The sequence below is a fragment of the Neolamprologus brichardi genome, chromosome 17 (assembly GCF_056152115.1).
Source record: "Neolamprologus brichardi isolate AB-2024 chromosome 17, ASM5615211v1, whole genome shotgun sequence".
NCBI lineage: Eukaryota > Metazoa > Chordata > Actinopteri > Cichliformes > Cichlidae > Neolamprologus > Neolamprologus brichardi.
In genome coordinates, this window is record NC_142120.1 from 11,554,342 (window position 1) to 11,567,453 (window position 13,112).

Sequence of the window (13,112 nt, forward strand, 5' to 3'; positions counted from 1 at the left end):
TGCAACGAGATCCCTCTCTTTGATTGGATGACCTTTATTTATTAAATATGGAAAAGACAGAATGTATGCGTTAAAATAAGCTTTTTATATCAGAACTAGTCACAATTCATCACTTCAGAGGGGCAACGAATATATTTATAGCTTTTACTAAAAATGTTGCTGTGTGGTGTGCACGTCAACTCCCTTTCACTAATGGTGAAATGATCCTGGACATCCAGTGACACCTCCTCATTCATTCTACCCAGGTGTAGTTGACAGATGAACCAGTGTTAACAGAATAGCAACATAATAACGGACTACGCTACCAGCTCATATTAACAGTGGGGTTGACCTGCCCTTGTCACTCAAACTGCAACCTTAGCATCCATAATGACACCCAGTTCTATAATCTAACTGTCCCCTTTATACTAGAACACCTATTTAGCCCACTAATAGGATGACTTGTGCATGCGTGTGTGCACATGTGTGCGTATGTGTGAGTGAAAAGAAGATCCAATTAAAGGACAGCCAATCACTGAATTAATGAGGGGAAGGCAGGGATGACAGATTACTTTACTAGTATGGAATTGGGGGGGAATGGGGAGGGGGGGAGATTGGGGGATGGTGCTTGGTTTAAATGACAATGGGGAGTCAGATACAGTTAGAAATGGGATACAGATGGAAAGAAAGGGGGATCAAGAGAAAACACAAAAGACTGAGCCCTCGTGTACTTTCATTTGAGAAAATATCAGCGGCAACAAGAGGCAAATTCTGTAACCCTGAAATAAAACCAGACTAACAAACATCACACAGTCACAAGAGGGAGCAAAGAGGCAGGAAAAGGCAGCGAAATGAATAAATAAAACACGCAAGGACACGAAAGAAATACAATGTCGACATCATTTTGAGAACACACAATACAGCGTGAGAATGTGTGTTTGTCTAAGTGTTTGGCCAGCGTCCTTCTCTAATGAGTGTATAATTTGACACAGACAAGCAGGGTATAGTGTGACTCTCAGCACGATAGTCAAACCCTGAAGGCTGATTTATACTTCTCTGCCAAGATGTTCCAGTAGTTCTGCCCCGTTGTAACTTATTTATAATTGATTACAGTTAATTGCCAACTGATTTAGGCAAGACAAAAAGACTATAAATACAGCGTGACACACTTAAAAAGTAATCGTTACTTTAAATGCACTTTTAAATTAAACTGTAATTCTGCACAGAGACTTTATAGCTACTGTTAATTTTCTGCTCTCATCCTTGGCTGGGCTTTTCTTTTTCTTTGCAATGAGAGTGACAATATTCACCTTTACACTAAAGATGGCTTTGCTAGTTAAATAGCAGATACCAATACACACGTTCTGTCAAGGATAAAGAAAAAAAACCACTGGGCTGCAGAATCATTATAAGGCCCAACTATTCATGTTTGCTTTCTTTCATTCCCGGTGTGATTTCAGAGTGATGATTGCTGGGGGAACAAAGAGTGGATCTCTCTAGCATTAATAGACAGACGAAGCTTCCAGAGCCTTTTCCCATCTTTGTACAAGTTGTCTTCATTGTAAATTGTGTGAAAGAGAAATATGAGCAACAAAGTAATTCAGTTTTATTCAGGTCACCTTTACTTCCAGCAGAATCTCAAACCTCAAAGCCTCTGTTTGAATCCATTTCTACTGTATCTTCTTCTAGGAGAGGTCTCGTCCCTCATAATGATACGCTCAATGTTACGATTATGTGACTCGTGTGTTATGTTACCTCCTTTACAGTGATGACGTCTCAAACAAACCGAGCAACTATATAAGATGTGGGCAATCGTGGCTCAAGAGTTGGGAGTTTGCCTTGTAATCGGAAGGTTGCCGGTTCGAGCCCCGGCTCGGACAGTCTCGGTCGTTGTGTCCTTGGGCAAGACACTTCACCCGTTGCCTACTGGTGGTGGTCAGAGGGCCCGGTGGCGCCAGTGTCCGGCACCCTCGCCTCTGTCAGTGCGCCCCAGGGCAGCTGTACAATGTAGCTTGCCCTCACCAGTGTGTGAATGTGTGGATATGTAAAGCGCTTTGGGGTCCTTAGGGACTAGTACAGCGCTATACAAATACAGGCCATTTACCATATAAGATGTGCTAGATAATCCTCTCCACTTCCAACAACCCAAATGAGGGAACAGTTTAAACATTGGGGTTTGATCCTGCCAGTTCTGGAGACTCAATCCCAAAATGGAGCAACCAAATATTGCAGCATGTCATGCCCAAATACCATACTAACACACTTTGTGGTTTTTTTTTTTAAATATTTAATCTATTGCTTACTTTCACATAGAAAAAAAATACTGAACATATGTAAGCAAATAAAAAAATGAAATGTGTGCCAAATGTAGTTCAATAAGAATCAATCTTATTAACTTTTTCTTTACTTTTGACAAAAGAAGTGAGCTTTAAATTAATTTTTAATGCTCTTTCTCTGCATCTTCTCCTCCAGTATAACTATTTGACCTTCACTGTTCGGTGCCGAGTTCACACAGCAGCTAGAATCCCGAGGCATCCCCCCTCTTGGTCGGGCATCGCCAATAAGAAGGGGAGTAATTCAAGGCTATGCACAGTATGGGTCCAGCTATATCGACCAGCTTTGTTCTGGCCTCCTGTTGTGGGCACCCTTGGTCTTCTCCTTATATCCCTTTTTGTATTTCTCCTTCTTTTCAAATATCATACTCTCCGTCTTTGAGTATCTGTGTCCCAGGCCCCAGAAACAGCAGGCGGCCTGTTGCTATCGACCAACTTGAGCTGTTTTAATAGCGTTTGACACTCCTGGGAATTGGCAAATGTGTATGTGTACGCTGGATGTTATTTTAAACTGCCCCAGTGATCCAGCAAATAGCGTGGTAGCCAGCACTCCGGTGTGCTAGGGTGACCACAACATGCCCTTTGAACTTGGCACTAACTGTTAAGGCTGACAGCCAAGAAATTTAAGGCAATCTGCGAATAAAAATCAGGCGCCTTTTACGTTGAAGCAGCAGATCTGCATTATGGCCAAAAGCAAAGCAATGTCATGTATGTTCATGGCAAATCTTATGTGGGTAATTTATTTGTTGATTAAATGTGTAATAAATAAAAACAAACATGTATTATGTCAGATTATATCTTTGTTTGAATTTGTAGACGATTTATGAAAAGCTGTTTTGGCCTGAAGCAATGGCGTGACAGGAAACAGTTCAACTAGACATTGCAGGAAAATCTTCAAGAACTAACTTGCTGAGAAAAAAAAAGACATGCTGTGCAAAACTATAATTCCAAAATATTGTTGCGACATGTTCTCGACATTTCACATGCAAGAATTTAGGCTCATCTCCTTCAGTAATTGAAGGCACTTGGAAACAGAGCTCTGATTCACAGAAAAATCAGGACAGTGATGGTAAAGTTGCATATTTTAGCTGTCTAATCGACATTGAGAATTACAAATAGCTAGTTTATACTACTTACTTAGGACACACTGAGGTATTACAGTGAAGTAGAACATCAATAATGGACTTAAAATAGCGATAACCTATGAAGATGTTGTTCAAACATAAAGCAAATAAATGAAACAAAGTTACTCTTAGTTGTATTTCTCATCCTTTTCTATAAACACTTCACAACTAAAGAAGAATGTGTGTTTGTGCACTGGATTTATCTGTGTATTTATCTGCATATTCCATGTGGGGTGTTCATTAACTGCCTTCTCTATTTGTATGTATGGTAATTCCCAAATGTTCCTCCCAAACAGTTAGTGTAGGTTAGCGCCGCAACTGGGCTAATAGACTAATTATTACCAAGGCCTTATGCAGACACACACACGCAAACACAGACAAACAAGCACACACGCACAACGACTACAGGACAAAAAAAACTCCACTCCATGCTTCTTTTTTTTCCAATATAAGCTAATTGGCATGCAAATTAAAAAAAATACTAAATTTGTAACACGATGTTGTGCAATAAAAGCGAGACATAAAGAAATTAACTTTAATGAGGGTAAAAAAAAACAAAACTTAATAATTCATTTGTTAATCTGTAGTATCTTTTATAAACCCAATTACATGGACTACAATCTAAGAGAAAGGGAAATAAAACACAAATTCTCACATTGCTGGTTAACAGATTTGCACAAAAGAGTAGTAATTGGATGCCGTGACAAATAACATCCTAAATGTCCTTATTTTGCTCACTTGTGTTCCTTTGCTTTCCCGCTCTCTCTACAGATGGGCTGACTAGGAGAGGCAATGAGAGCACCATCTGAAAGGGCACCTTCAACTCACTGATATTTTAAAAGGTTATCACGATAATCTGGCCACTTAAAATGTGCACACATTTACACACGCATACTCACACACACACACACACACACACACACAAACAAATTGCAATGCACTACATTAGTAAATAGTGACACTTCCACGGTGCCAGAGAGGTCTATAATCCTCTGGAAGCTACAAACAATGTGCAGGGGTAACAACTGATGCCAACAAAACAGCAGTGGCCTTCTGTGATTGTGGGTGGCAGGAGATAAAGCGGAGAGAGAGAGAGAGCGTGAGAGAGGGAATGATATGCACATTATCCGTACTTCAGAGCTCCTGCAAAATTATTTCTAACAGTCGCATTAATAATGAACAGCAAACAGAGACAGCGATTCACTGGTGGCTTGATTTGGCCTTTATGATTTAATTGCTAACAGCGCCTCGTGGAAAGTGTTGCAGCGGTTAAATGTAACTAAATAAATGCTGCAATTAGATGCAGTTCTGAGGTGCTGATACGCTACATCGGCGAAAGCACTGAGTCACCTGCAGATTGCCCTTACAGGAGCTGCTTGGCCATGGAAACCCATGATGTGAAGCTCCCAGCTCATAACTTTTGTGGTGATGTTAACATCAGATGAGGTGTGGAACTCTGCGCCTCAGCACTCTGTAATCCTGCTCCCATAACGTTATGTCGTCTGTCAATTCGAATTGCTGCGGGTCCAAAAATATATCCGCTTTCCAAAAAACTGACTTGTTACAATTGTGGGATCCTATTACAGTGGCACAAATTCTCCCCAAATGACCCATTCTTCGTGATTTTAAAGGCAGAATGCATCGCTGGGTGCGTGATTTTATTCACCTGTGGCAATGGGACTAAAATTAAAGCTGAGTTCAAAGACTAAGAGGTGTGGCCCATTACCTTTATTGTTGGTTAGGGTTAGGCCAAAGTTTAAAAAAAAAGTATGATCTTGTTGAGATATGTAAGGAGCTTTTTACTATTCTATCTAATATGTCTCTTCCACATTGTCCTGTTTCTTTCCTCTCACCCCAACTGTTGGGGTGAGAGCCCTGAGCCTGGTTCTCCCAGAAGTTCCTTCTTTTTAAAAGGGAGTTTTTCCATCCCATTGTCACCAAGTGTTTGCTCATTGTGGGTCAACTGATTGTTGGCAATTTTAATGTATTATTGTAGGGTCTTTACCTTCAAATATGAATCATTGTGCAATGAGGTGACTGGTGTTCTTTATTGATTTAGCACTATATAATTAAAATGGAATTTGAAATGAATCTATGTGTAAGTATCCATCAGTATGTCAACAGATTTTTCAGTTATTTTAATGCTGTATTGATAATTAAACTACTATTGGTAGCTTTAGTTAAGCAAAGTGTGTGCTTATTTCTTTGACTGTAAATGAGTGCTACAGGCTTTTGAATTTGCCGTTTTATGATTGTGACCTTGCTTTGGTCATCATGCTTTGTACATGTAAATTACGATGCAAATCCATGCCTGTGTTTTGTGTTGAATATAAAAAGAAAGTGAACATCTAACATATGGCCATCTAACATAGTCAGCCAGTCAGAAAGGTGTCCATTTACGTGACTTTTCGTGGTGCTATTTTGGCAAGGTTTTGCCTCTGATAGGTGTTTGCCGACTCTGTGTCTGTGTCCATTACATAGAGTGCTGCTATTTCACTCCACATTCCATGTCACCAAAGGTACCAAGAGAGATGTGTGAATCTGCCTGCTCAGACATACACACCAGCACACACCAAAGTGGACTAAGACCACTCTTCTCTCTCGCCATAATTCAACACATTTATTCACTCCAGCTCTACCCTCACAGCCTGTTTCTATAAAAAGACATGGTCACAACATCCAATGGTCCATCTAATCCTCTTCCCTCCTCTAGTCAGGCTATAATGAAATCCTCTATTGCCATACCAAAGGTTATTCTACCCTGTGACATAAGAAAATGATAAATGCCAGTGGTTATGATACTGAGTCAGCAGGGAGGAGTTTTGATGTATGTGTTTGTTTGTGTGTCTGACCTGGGTCTCAGACATGACATAGAGGTAGTGATGATCAGAAGAGAAGGCCATGTCTCTGAGGATGGGTCCATTCTCCACAGCCTGCACAGTCTCATACTGAAGGGCACGCGAGGAGCCATCTACACGGATCTAAAAACGAGAAGAGAAGCACATTAAATGATTAACATACTGCATTTATTATACATTTTCAATCACTCTTTCACAACCATTGCTTCATGGGTACTGCAATCATGACATTAAAACTTCACATGAATCAACTGCTAAGTCCAATTACATAAATGTGTAAATGAGTAAATGGCTAAAGACATAACATCGAAATAAAGAACAGCTGAGGTGCAAATAAGAAACACAGGAGAGAAAACGGTTGCCTTCCAGGAAGGACTTGGCAGTGGAACAAAGGTGGTATCTAGGACAACAAAGCGTGCAAATACAAATGAAGGAATCGTTTAAAAGGTAATTTTGGATGTTTTTATTAGCTAAACTGCCCAGGATATACTGACTTGGGATTTTTGCCTTGCATCAAGGCTGTCGGTGCTGTAGCTGAGAAGGACATCTTTCTCTATCACAGTTTAAGCCATTCAAAAGCGATTATGGTAATAAGGCATCTGGGCAAGAGGTGTGGTCTACGGGCCCCTAGGTGAGTTTACTCAGCAGAAAGTGCATGGAATTGAGCCCACGCACACATGCTGATGTGATGCAAGTGGTCTGGGTTGTGCCAGAACATCTGCCTACATTGTTTCTCTCTCTTACACACACACACACACACACACACACACACACACACACACACACACGAACGTACATACACACACACACACACACACACACACACACACACACGAACGTACATACACACGCACACACACACACACACAATCTGATTGTGTGTGCTGCAAATGATCCTTTCCAAATCTTGTCCTCTGGCTCCATTTTTCCAGTAACACAAAGTCCTGACTCTACCTAACTAAGCAACTATCAGCACCCAATAGAATAGACAAACGCACACAGACACACACACACACACAGCCCTTTCTGGGGGTTTTCGACAGGTGTGAACTAAGTCTTGTTAAAGTTGTGATGACTCTTGGTAGTTCTTCGTGCTCTTCAGCACTTAAGGGTTCACAGGTAACAGGCATAAACAGGAGATAATTGGATAGGAAGCAGATGGTCGACTAGACAGATGAGTCACTTTTTGATTAATTATAATAACCCATGGACATCATCCTCTGTGTTCTGTCTGAATATCATAACCTGATACACCTTAAGTTAAAGTCTCTTTCGGGTCAAGTAGTCTGACTGAACCGTTCAATAAAAGGTGGTTATCTTTGTTAAAGGCTGGATAAAAAGGACTGGTGGGCATTTACGTTTTTTAAACTTCATCTTAAGATGAATTTTTAGGAAATTACTCTAATTTTTTCTCTCTCTCTCATGCCTTTGAATTTCCATCACTAAACTTTTAAGGTAATGTTAAGAAACTCAATCAGGATGTTCTTTATAGTAAGTGACAATGTTAGTTGGTTCTACTTTTCCTTTACTCTCTACATAACAAAAACCAAAGAATCTGCAGCTCTTTATAGTTCAAAGCAACTTTCCTTTGTCTTTGCTTTGACAGTCAACTATTGTAGAGCAAAGAAAGAAACCTACTATAAGTATACAGGCTGCAGCTTAAGTGCTGCCCTATCCTGCTGTTTCTACTGATATCCCATTTCACAACATCGCATTTCTTTAAACAGACACCTTGTTTAACCATGACTTCACCCCACTCTCCCTCCTTTTTTGTTTCTCATTCATTCTCGTTCCTCTCTCTCTTTTTTCAGCCTCCTGCTTGGCTCGTGTAGTGACCTCGATCTCAAAGAACCTTGAGGGTTTTTTTCCCACTGGGAGCCATTGTACGCAGGGTCAGTTGCAAAGAAAGGAACAGAAGGCAAATAGGAGAGAAAGAAAGAAGAGAAGGAGGCGAGAAGAAAGAAACTTTCTTGTAAGCCAGAGCTCAATTCAGCAGGTGGGGTTATCTAATCTGCCCAATTGAGGATGTTAATTTTAGGTGCTAAGCATATACATATCATCATTTGTGCATGTGCATGCATGGAAACATGTATCAGTTTACCTCAACAGCATGTGATAAAGGTCTCAAGTCATTTGCTGTGTAGAGTTAAAGGGCTGACAGTCTATAGCGGTCACTGGATGTAGAGTTTTATTGTGTTGGGAGAGATCCACAGTCACCAAGGAGCGAAGAGGCTTCAAGGGGAAGTTCCTGTATATTATCCCTCAATCTGACCACCAACAAAACAAACGAGCCACCAGGGAGCACGGAGCACGTCTGCAAGAATGCAACGCTAGCTGGTTTAGTCACACTGGGACCAGAGGGGAACGCACAAGGGAGAAAGACTGATTTAAATCAAGGACCAGTGGTCTTGTTTGTACAATAATTGCCACATACAGAAGGGTTGTGTCTTCATCTTCTTTTATATGAATCTCTGCTCTTAGAGGAATTAATATAAAATATCCACTTAGTGCATGAAAAGTCCTTTATAATTAGACAAAAAACAGACGCAACAAACAAAACAGCATACTACTATACCACTTTTATTTTCTTGATGAAATGCTAAAATTAATGACATGGTTTGTTATGAACCTACTAATCCTACATTCATTATCAGAGACAGTAATTATGAATATATCTTAAAGTATTTTTTTTTTTCATCAGCCTCAAATCATTAAGGCAGCCACACTGGTGCTAGCCAATATTATCAGATTCCTTTTCAACAGTAATAAAGTGGATTAGCTGCTCTATGCTAAATGGATTACAATGCTAATCTCTGCTATCACATTAGCACTACACAATAGACATTCACTGCCAGACAGACTTCATTTTGCCTCAGAGTAGTGGGAAGGTGAGGGATGCACTGGGCCCACATGTAGATGAACTTGAACATGCAAGCGATTGTGTGTGTAGAAACATTAGCAGTTCTCTGTCTCTCTCTTTCACACTCCTATATGCACACATACAGGCTTCCTGGCTGGAGATGCTTGCAGGGGATACTCTGGGAAGAGCCGGGAGATTTACTGGCACTTTTGACTCAGGGCGCACACACAGAGCATACAATATTTTTTTATAGTCCCGACTGTGCCAGGAGGACCATGCAACTGATTCACACCATCACAGTTCGCATATAGGAAAATCCTCCACAGAGTGACTACTTTGTCCAGATATAGCATCCACCTAGTGGCTGTGACAAATAACTACAACAGCTGCTATTATGAACAGTCGGCTCTGCAGTGACAATGTTGTAGAGACACAAATAGGATCTTGTCTCAGTGATCATACTGTCTCAAGAATACATTTAGTGCATATAAAATGTTTTTATATAGGCCTTTAAAGCTATTGGGCCCGACTATTACAGTCTTATTTGCAATCCACCAAAAAAGCATAAACAGAATGTGAGTGCAGTGCTGATCAAAAAGAATGCATCTAACGGCTATAGATAATTTAATAAAACAGTCAGAGTGCAGAGAAAAACAAGCGGAACATCATATGCAGATGGTACTTCCTGTCTTGACTGTTTCCATGAAAAATCATATGCCTAAAGTCACCATTTCCCTCTCTCCATGGGGCTAACAGCTAGCAGAAGGTGTGATACAGACGGGGAAGCCGTTCCGGTGTGAAAACCACAGGATTACCCTTGCTCAGTTTGCTCATATTGGCACTCTATGCTACAAAAGCACATGGGAGGTATGGTATTTCCTCTAACTGCATGCTTGTGGGCTGGTAAAAGCATAATGCTAAGAATAATTCACGTGATGTTCAAAAATAAACCCTGTGTGTTAAGTGTAGGGTTATTTTGTATAAGAAAAAAGGGGAAAGCTGTAGAAATGTATCAGAGGACAGTAAAGAAAAAATACACAAAATAAGACTGTTGCAATATCAGGGACACACATTGCTTGTAGTGTCATGGCTGAATCAACAGACACCTTCCATATCCGCAGTCAATAATGCTGTTGCCCCTCTGGAACCCACTTCCACTAAAAATTGCCCTTTGAAATTCAGTACCTCTGGTTACACATCTTAGAACATCTATTGATTTGGGATAATCTCTGTGAACTTGGGCTGCGATTGTGTAGAAACCACTTTACATCAAACGGTGAGATAGCTGGTCTGCATGTTAGGACCAGACTAGTTAATCATCAAGAGAAATAAAAATACTGCTGTGATTAAATGGAGGCGCTACGGGCACGACCACACTATCAAGATAAAAACACATTATCTAGAGCAAACTGAAGGTAGCACATCATTAGCTTTCCCTGCTTGGAGGGTCACAGTTGGAAGCTGGAGCAGATCCCAGTTGACACTGAGCGAGAGGCGGGGAACACACTTGTTGCCAATCAATCACAGGGCTAACACAGAGACACAGTCAACAATTAGCGCTCACACCCACACCTGCAGTGTATGACCAATTTGCAGTAGCCAGTTAACGCGGCATATGCTTACTGGCCACTTTATTGGGTTGTATCCCCCTGTGCCTCCAGAACTGCTTAAAATCTTTATGGTATAGATTTAACAAGGTGCTGAAACATTCCTCTGAGATTATAATCCAAATTGGCATTAAAGCATCACACAGTTGCTGCAGTTCTGTCATTTGCACTTATGTGATATGAATCCCACTCCATCACATCCCAAAGGGGCTCTATTGGGAAAAGATCTGAAGACTGCAGAGGCCTTTTAATTACAGTGAACTCATTTTCATGTTCAAGAAATCACTTTGAGTTGATTTGAGCTTCGTGACATGATGTGTTAAAACTGGGGTCATAAAGGGATGGACATGGTCGGCAACAATACTCAGGTAGGCTGTGATGTTTAAACGATGCTCAATCATCACTGATAATAAGGGCTCCAAAGTGTGTCAGAAAAATACCACCCACACCAGTACTCCACCAACAGCAGCCTGAATTGCTGACACAAAGCAGATTGAATCCACGTATTCATCTTGTTTATCCCAAACCTTGATGCTACCATCCAAGATGGCAGAAGTGGTTATGCAGTCCACTTCCATGTGCCTCAAAGTTCTGTGTCTTGTGGATTTGGAAAAGCTCTTCTGCATGCCCCGATGAAAAGTGAGTGTACATGGACTTTGGGAGGAAACTCTATTAAAATTGAGCTCCTGAAACAAAAACAAAAAAACTTCAGGAGGGAAACTTTTTGAGTAAGGAGAGTGAGCGAGATTGCAAAAATTGTGTCCTTTCCTACTATGGCATGGATTTTGGGGTGGCAAAAGGAAGGCTTGTCACACAGAGTTGCAGTCTGTTTTGCATGGCACACTAACAGGCCATGGCTGGAACACACACCATGACCAACATGCTGCTAGGGGAAGCCAGAATAAGCTGCTGACTAAAGTATCACTACGGTCTGACACGTGTCATGCAACCACAGTGAGGTGAGTGGGCTGGAGCGGAAAGTCATCCAAAGTCATACAGCATGCTGGCAAAACTAAATTTCCACAATATTTGTGACAGAAATTTCCCTAATCCTGTGAAACATCCATATGGGCAAACTCAGTGGTCTGCCAGCATCTCTGCAGCTGAAAGGGTCATGAACCCTTGTGTTTTGGATATGCTAAAATAATGCTAGTTTTCATTGTTTATGCTTCTTTTTAGTCGATAGACATAAATATATACTTAAAACAGAGGTAGTTAAATAAATTGATTAAGGATGAATATTTAACAAATGTGGCTATAGGAAAGTAGTGGGGAACTCCAAAGATAAAGGGCTTCATTGGATACCAAGGAAGGAAAAGGTACAGAGAGCCACATGAAGGAATATCCTTCAAAATAAAACAGGAAGTAACAGAATCTAACTAAACTAAATTGAAAATAAGAATAAAGTCAATAAGAATTCAGATTTATACACCCATTAGTGTCACTTCACTGAAATTTGAAGCAATTTAATTTAATTATAATTAAGAGACCTTGTACTATTTTCACAAGGTACATTTAAAGATTTACCCTATAAGAGACTTTCTCTGTCACTTTACTTATTCTGTCGGTTTTACAAACTAAGTATTTTCAAAGGTATGACAAAATACAAGCAGCACCATCAAGTTGTCTGCAGGTCACGTATATAGGAGCTTCAGCTTTTTCCGGTTTGAGATATCACTCATAAACGTTCTGGACAGAGCACAATACGGCCGAATGCCAAAAGACACCTCAGCCTGACTTGCCACACTCAGGCTCAGTTTTTCACCCTTGTTTTAAAGCAGACAGCAGAGTGTTAGATATTCATCCAGGCAAAGCAGGACATATATTAAGAGCCTAGAGAGAGACACAGGCAGACAGACAGAGACAAGGGAGAGCAACATTCACGGTGAAAGAGACAGGAAAAAAAGGAGAAGCAACGTATCGTCACTACATAATGGCAATGTGTCTCTCCACGCGTTCTATTCATACCGACAGCAACACAATGATGGCTGTCTGATTGCCCAAATCTGTCCAGCTCGCAGAAACATATGGCAGACTGAGAGAAAAGAGGACTTTTGGGGGGGGGGGGGGGGGGAGGGAGCAGAAAGAATAACAGAAGGAAAGGGGGCTAGAGGCAGACTGGCTCCATCTCTCAGTGTCAATCAATGCCAGAAAAAACTCTAGCTTGAGGCGAGATGGACCGGTGCAACACTAGTGGGAGAGTGTAGATAATTTGACATTAATCTCAGGGTATTAACAAGGATGTCGCACCCAAATGTGGGATGCCAGGCTGGTCGTGCGGCATTGTTAGAATACAGAAATCTCATATGATCCGCTAGCTATTGCCAGCAAGAGTTATTAGGGACAATCAA

General features: G+C 40.9%; 1 protein-coding gene across 1 annotated transcript in view; it reads right to left on the reverse strand.

Moving 5' to 3' along the window:
• The window catches only part of plxna4 (plexin A4), a 241,588-nt gene that overhangs the window by 98,422 nt on the left and 130,054 nt on the right, over positions 1 to 13,112 (reverse strand). Inside the window, exon 4 of the mRNA XM_006780708.3 lies at positions 6,289 to 6,417. Coding sequence (XP_006780771.1) covers positions 6,289 to 6,417 — 129 coding nt within the window. The remainder of the gene's footprint in view (positions 1 to 6,288; positions 6,418 to 13,112) is intronic.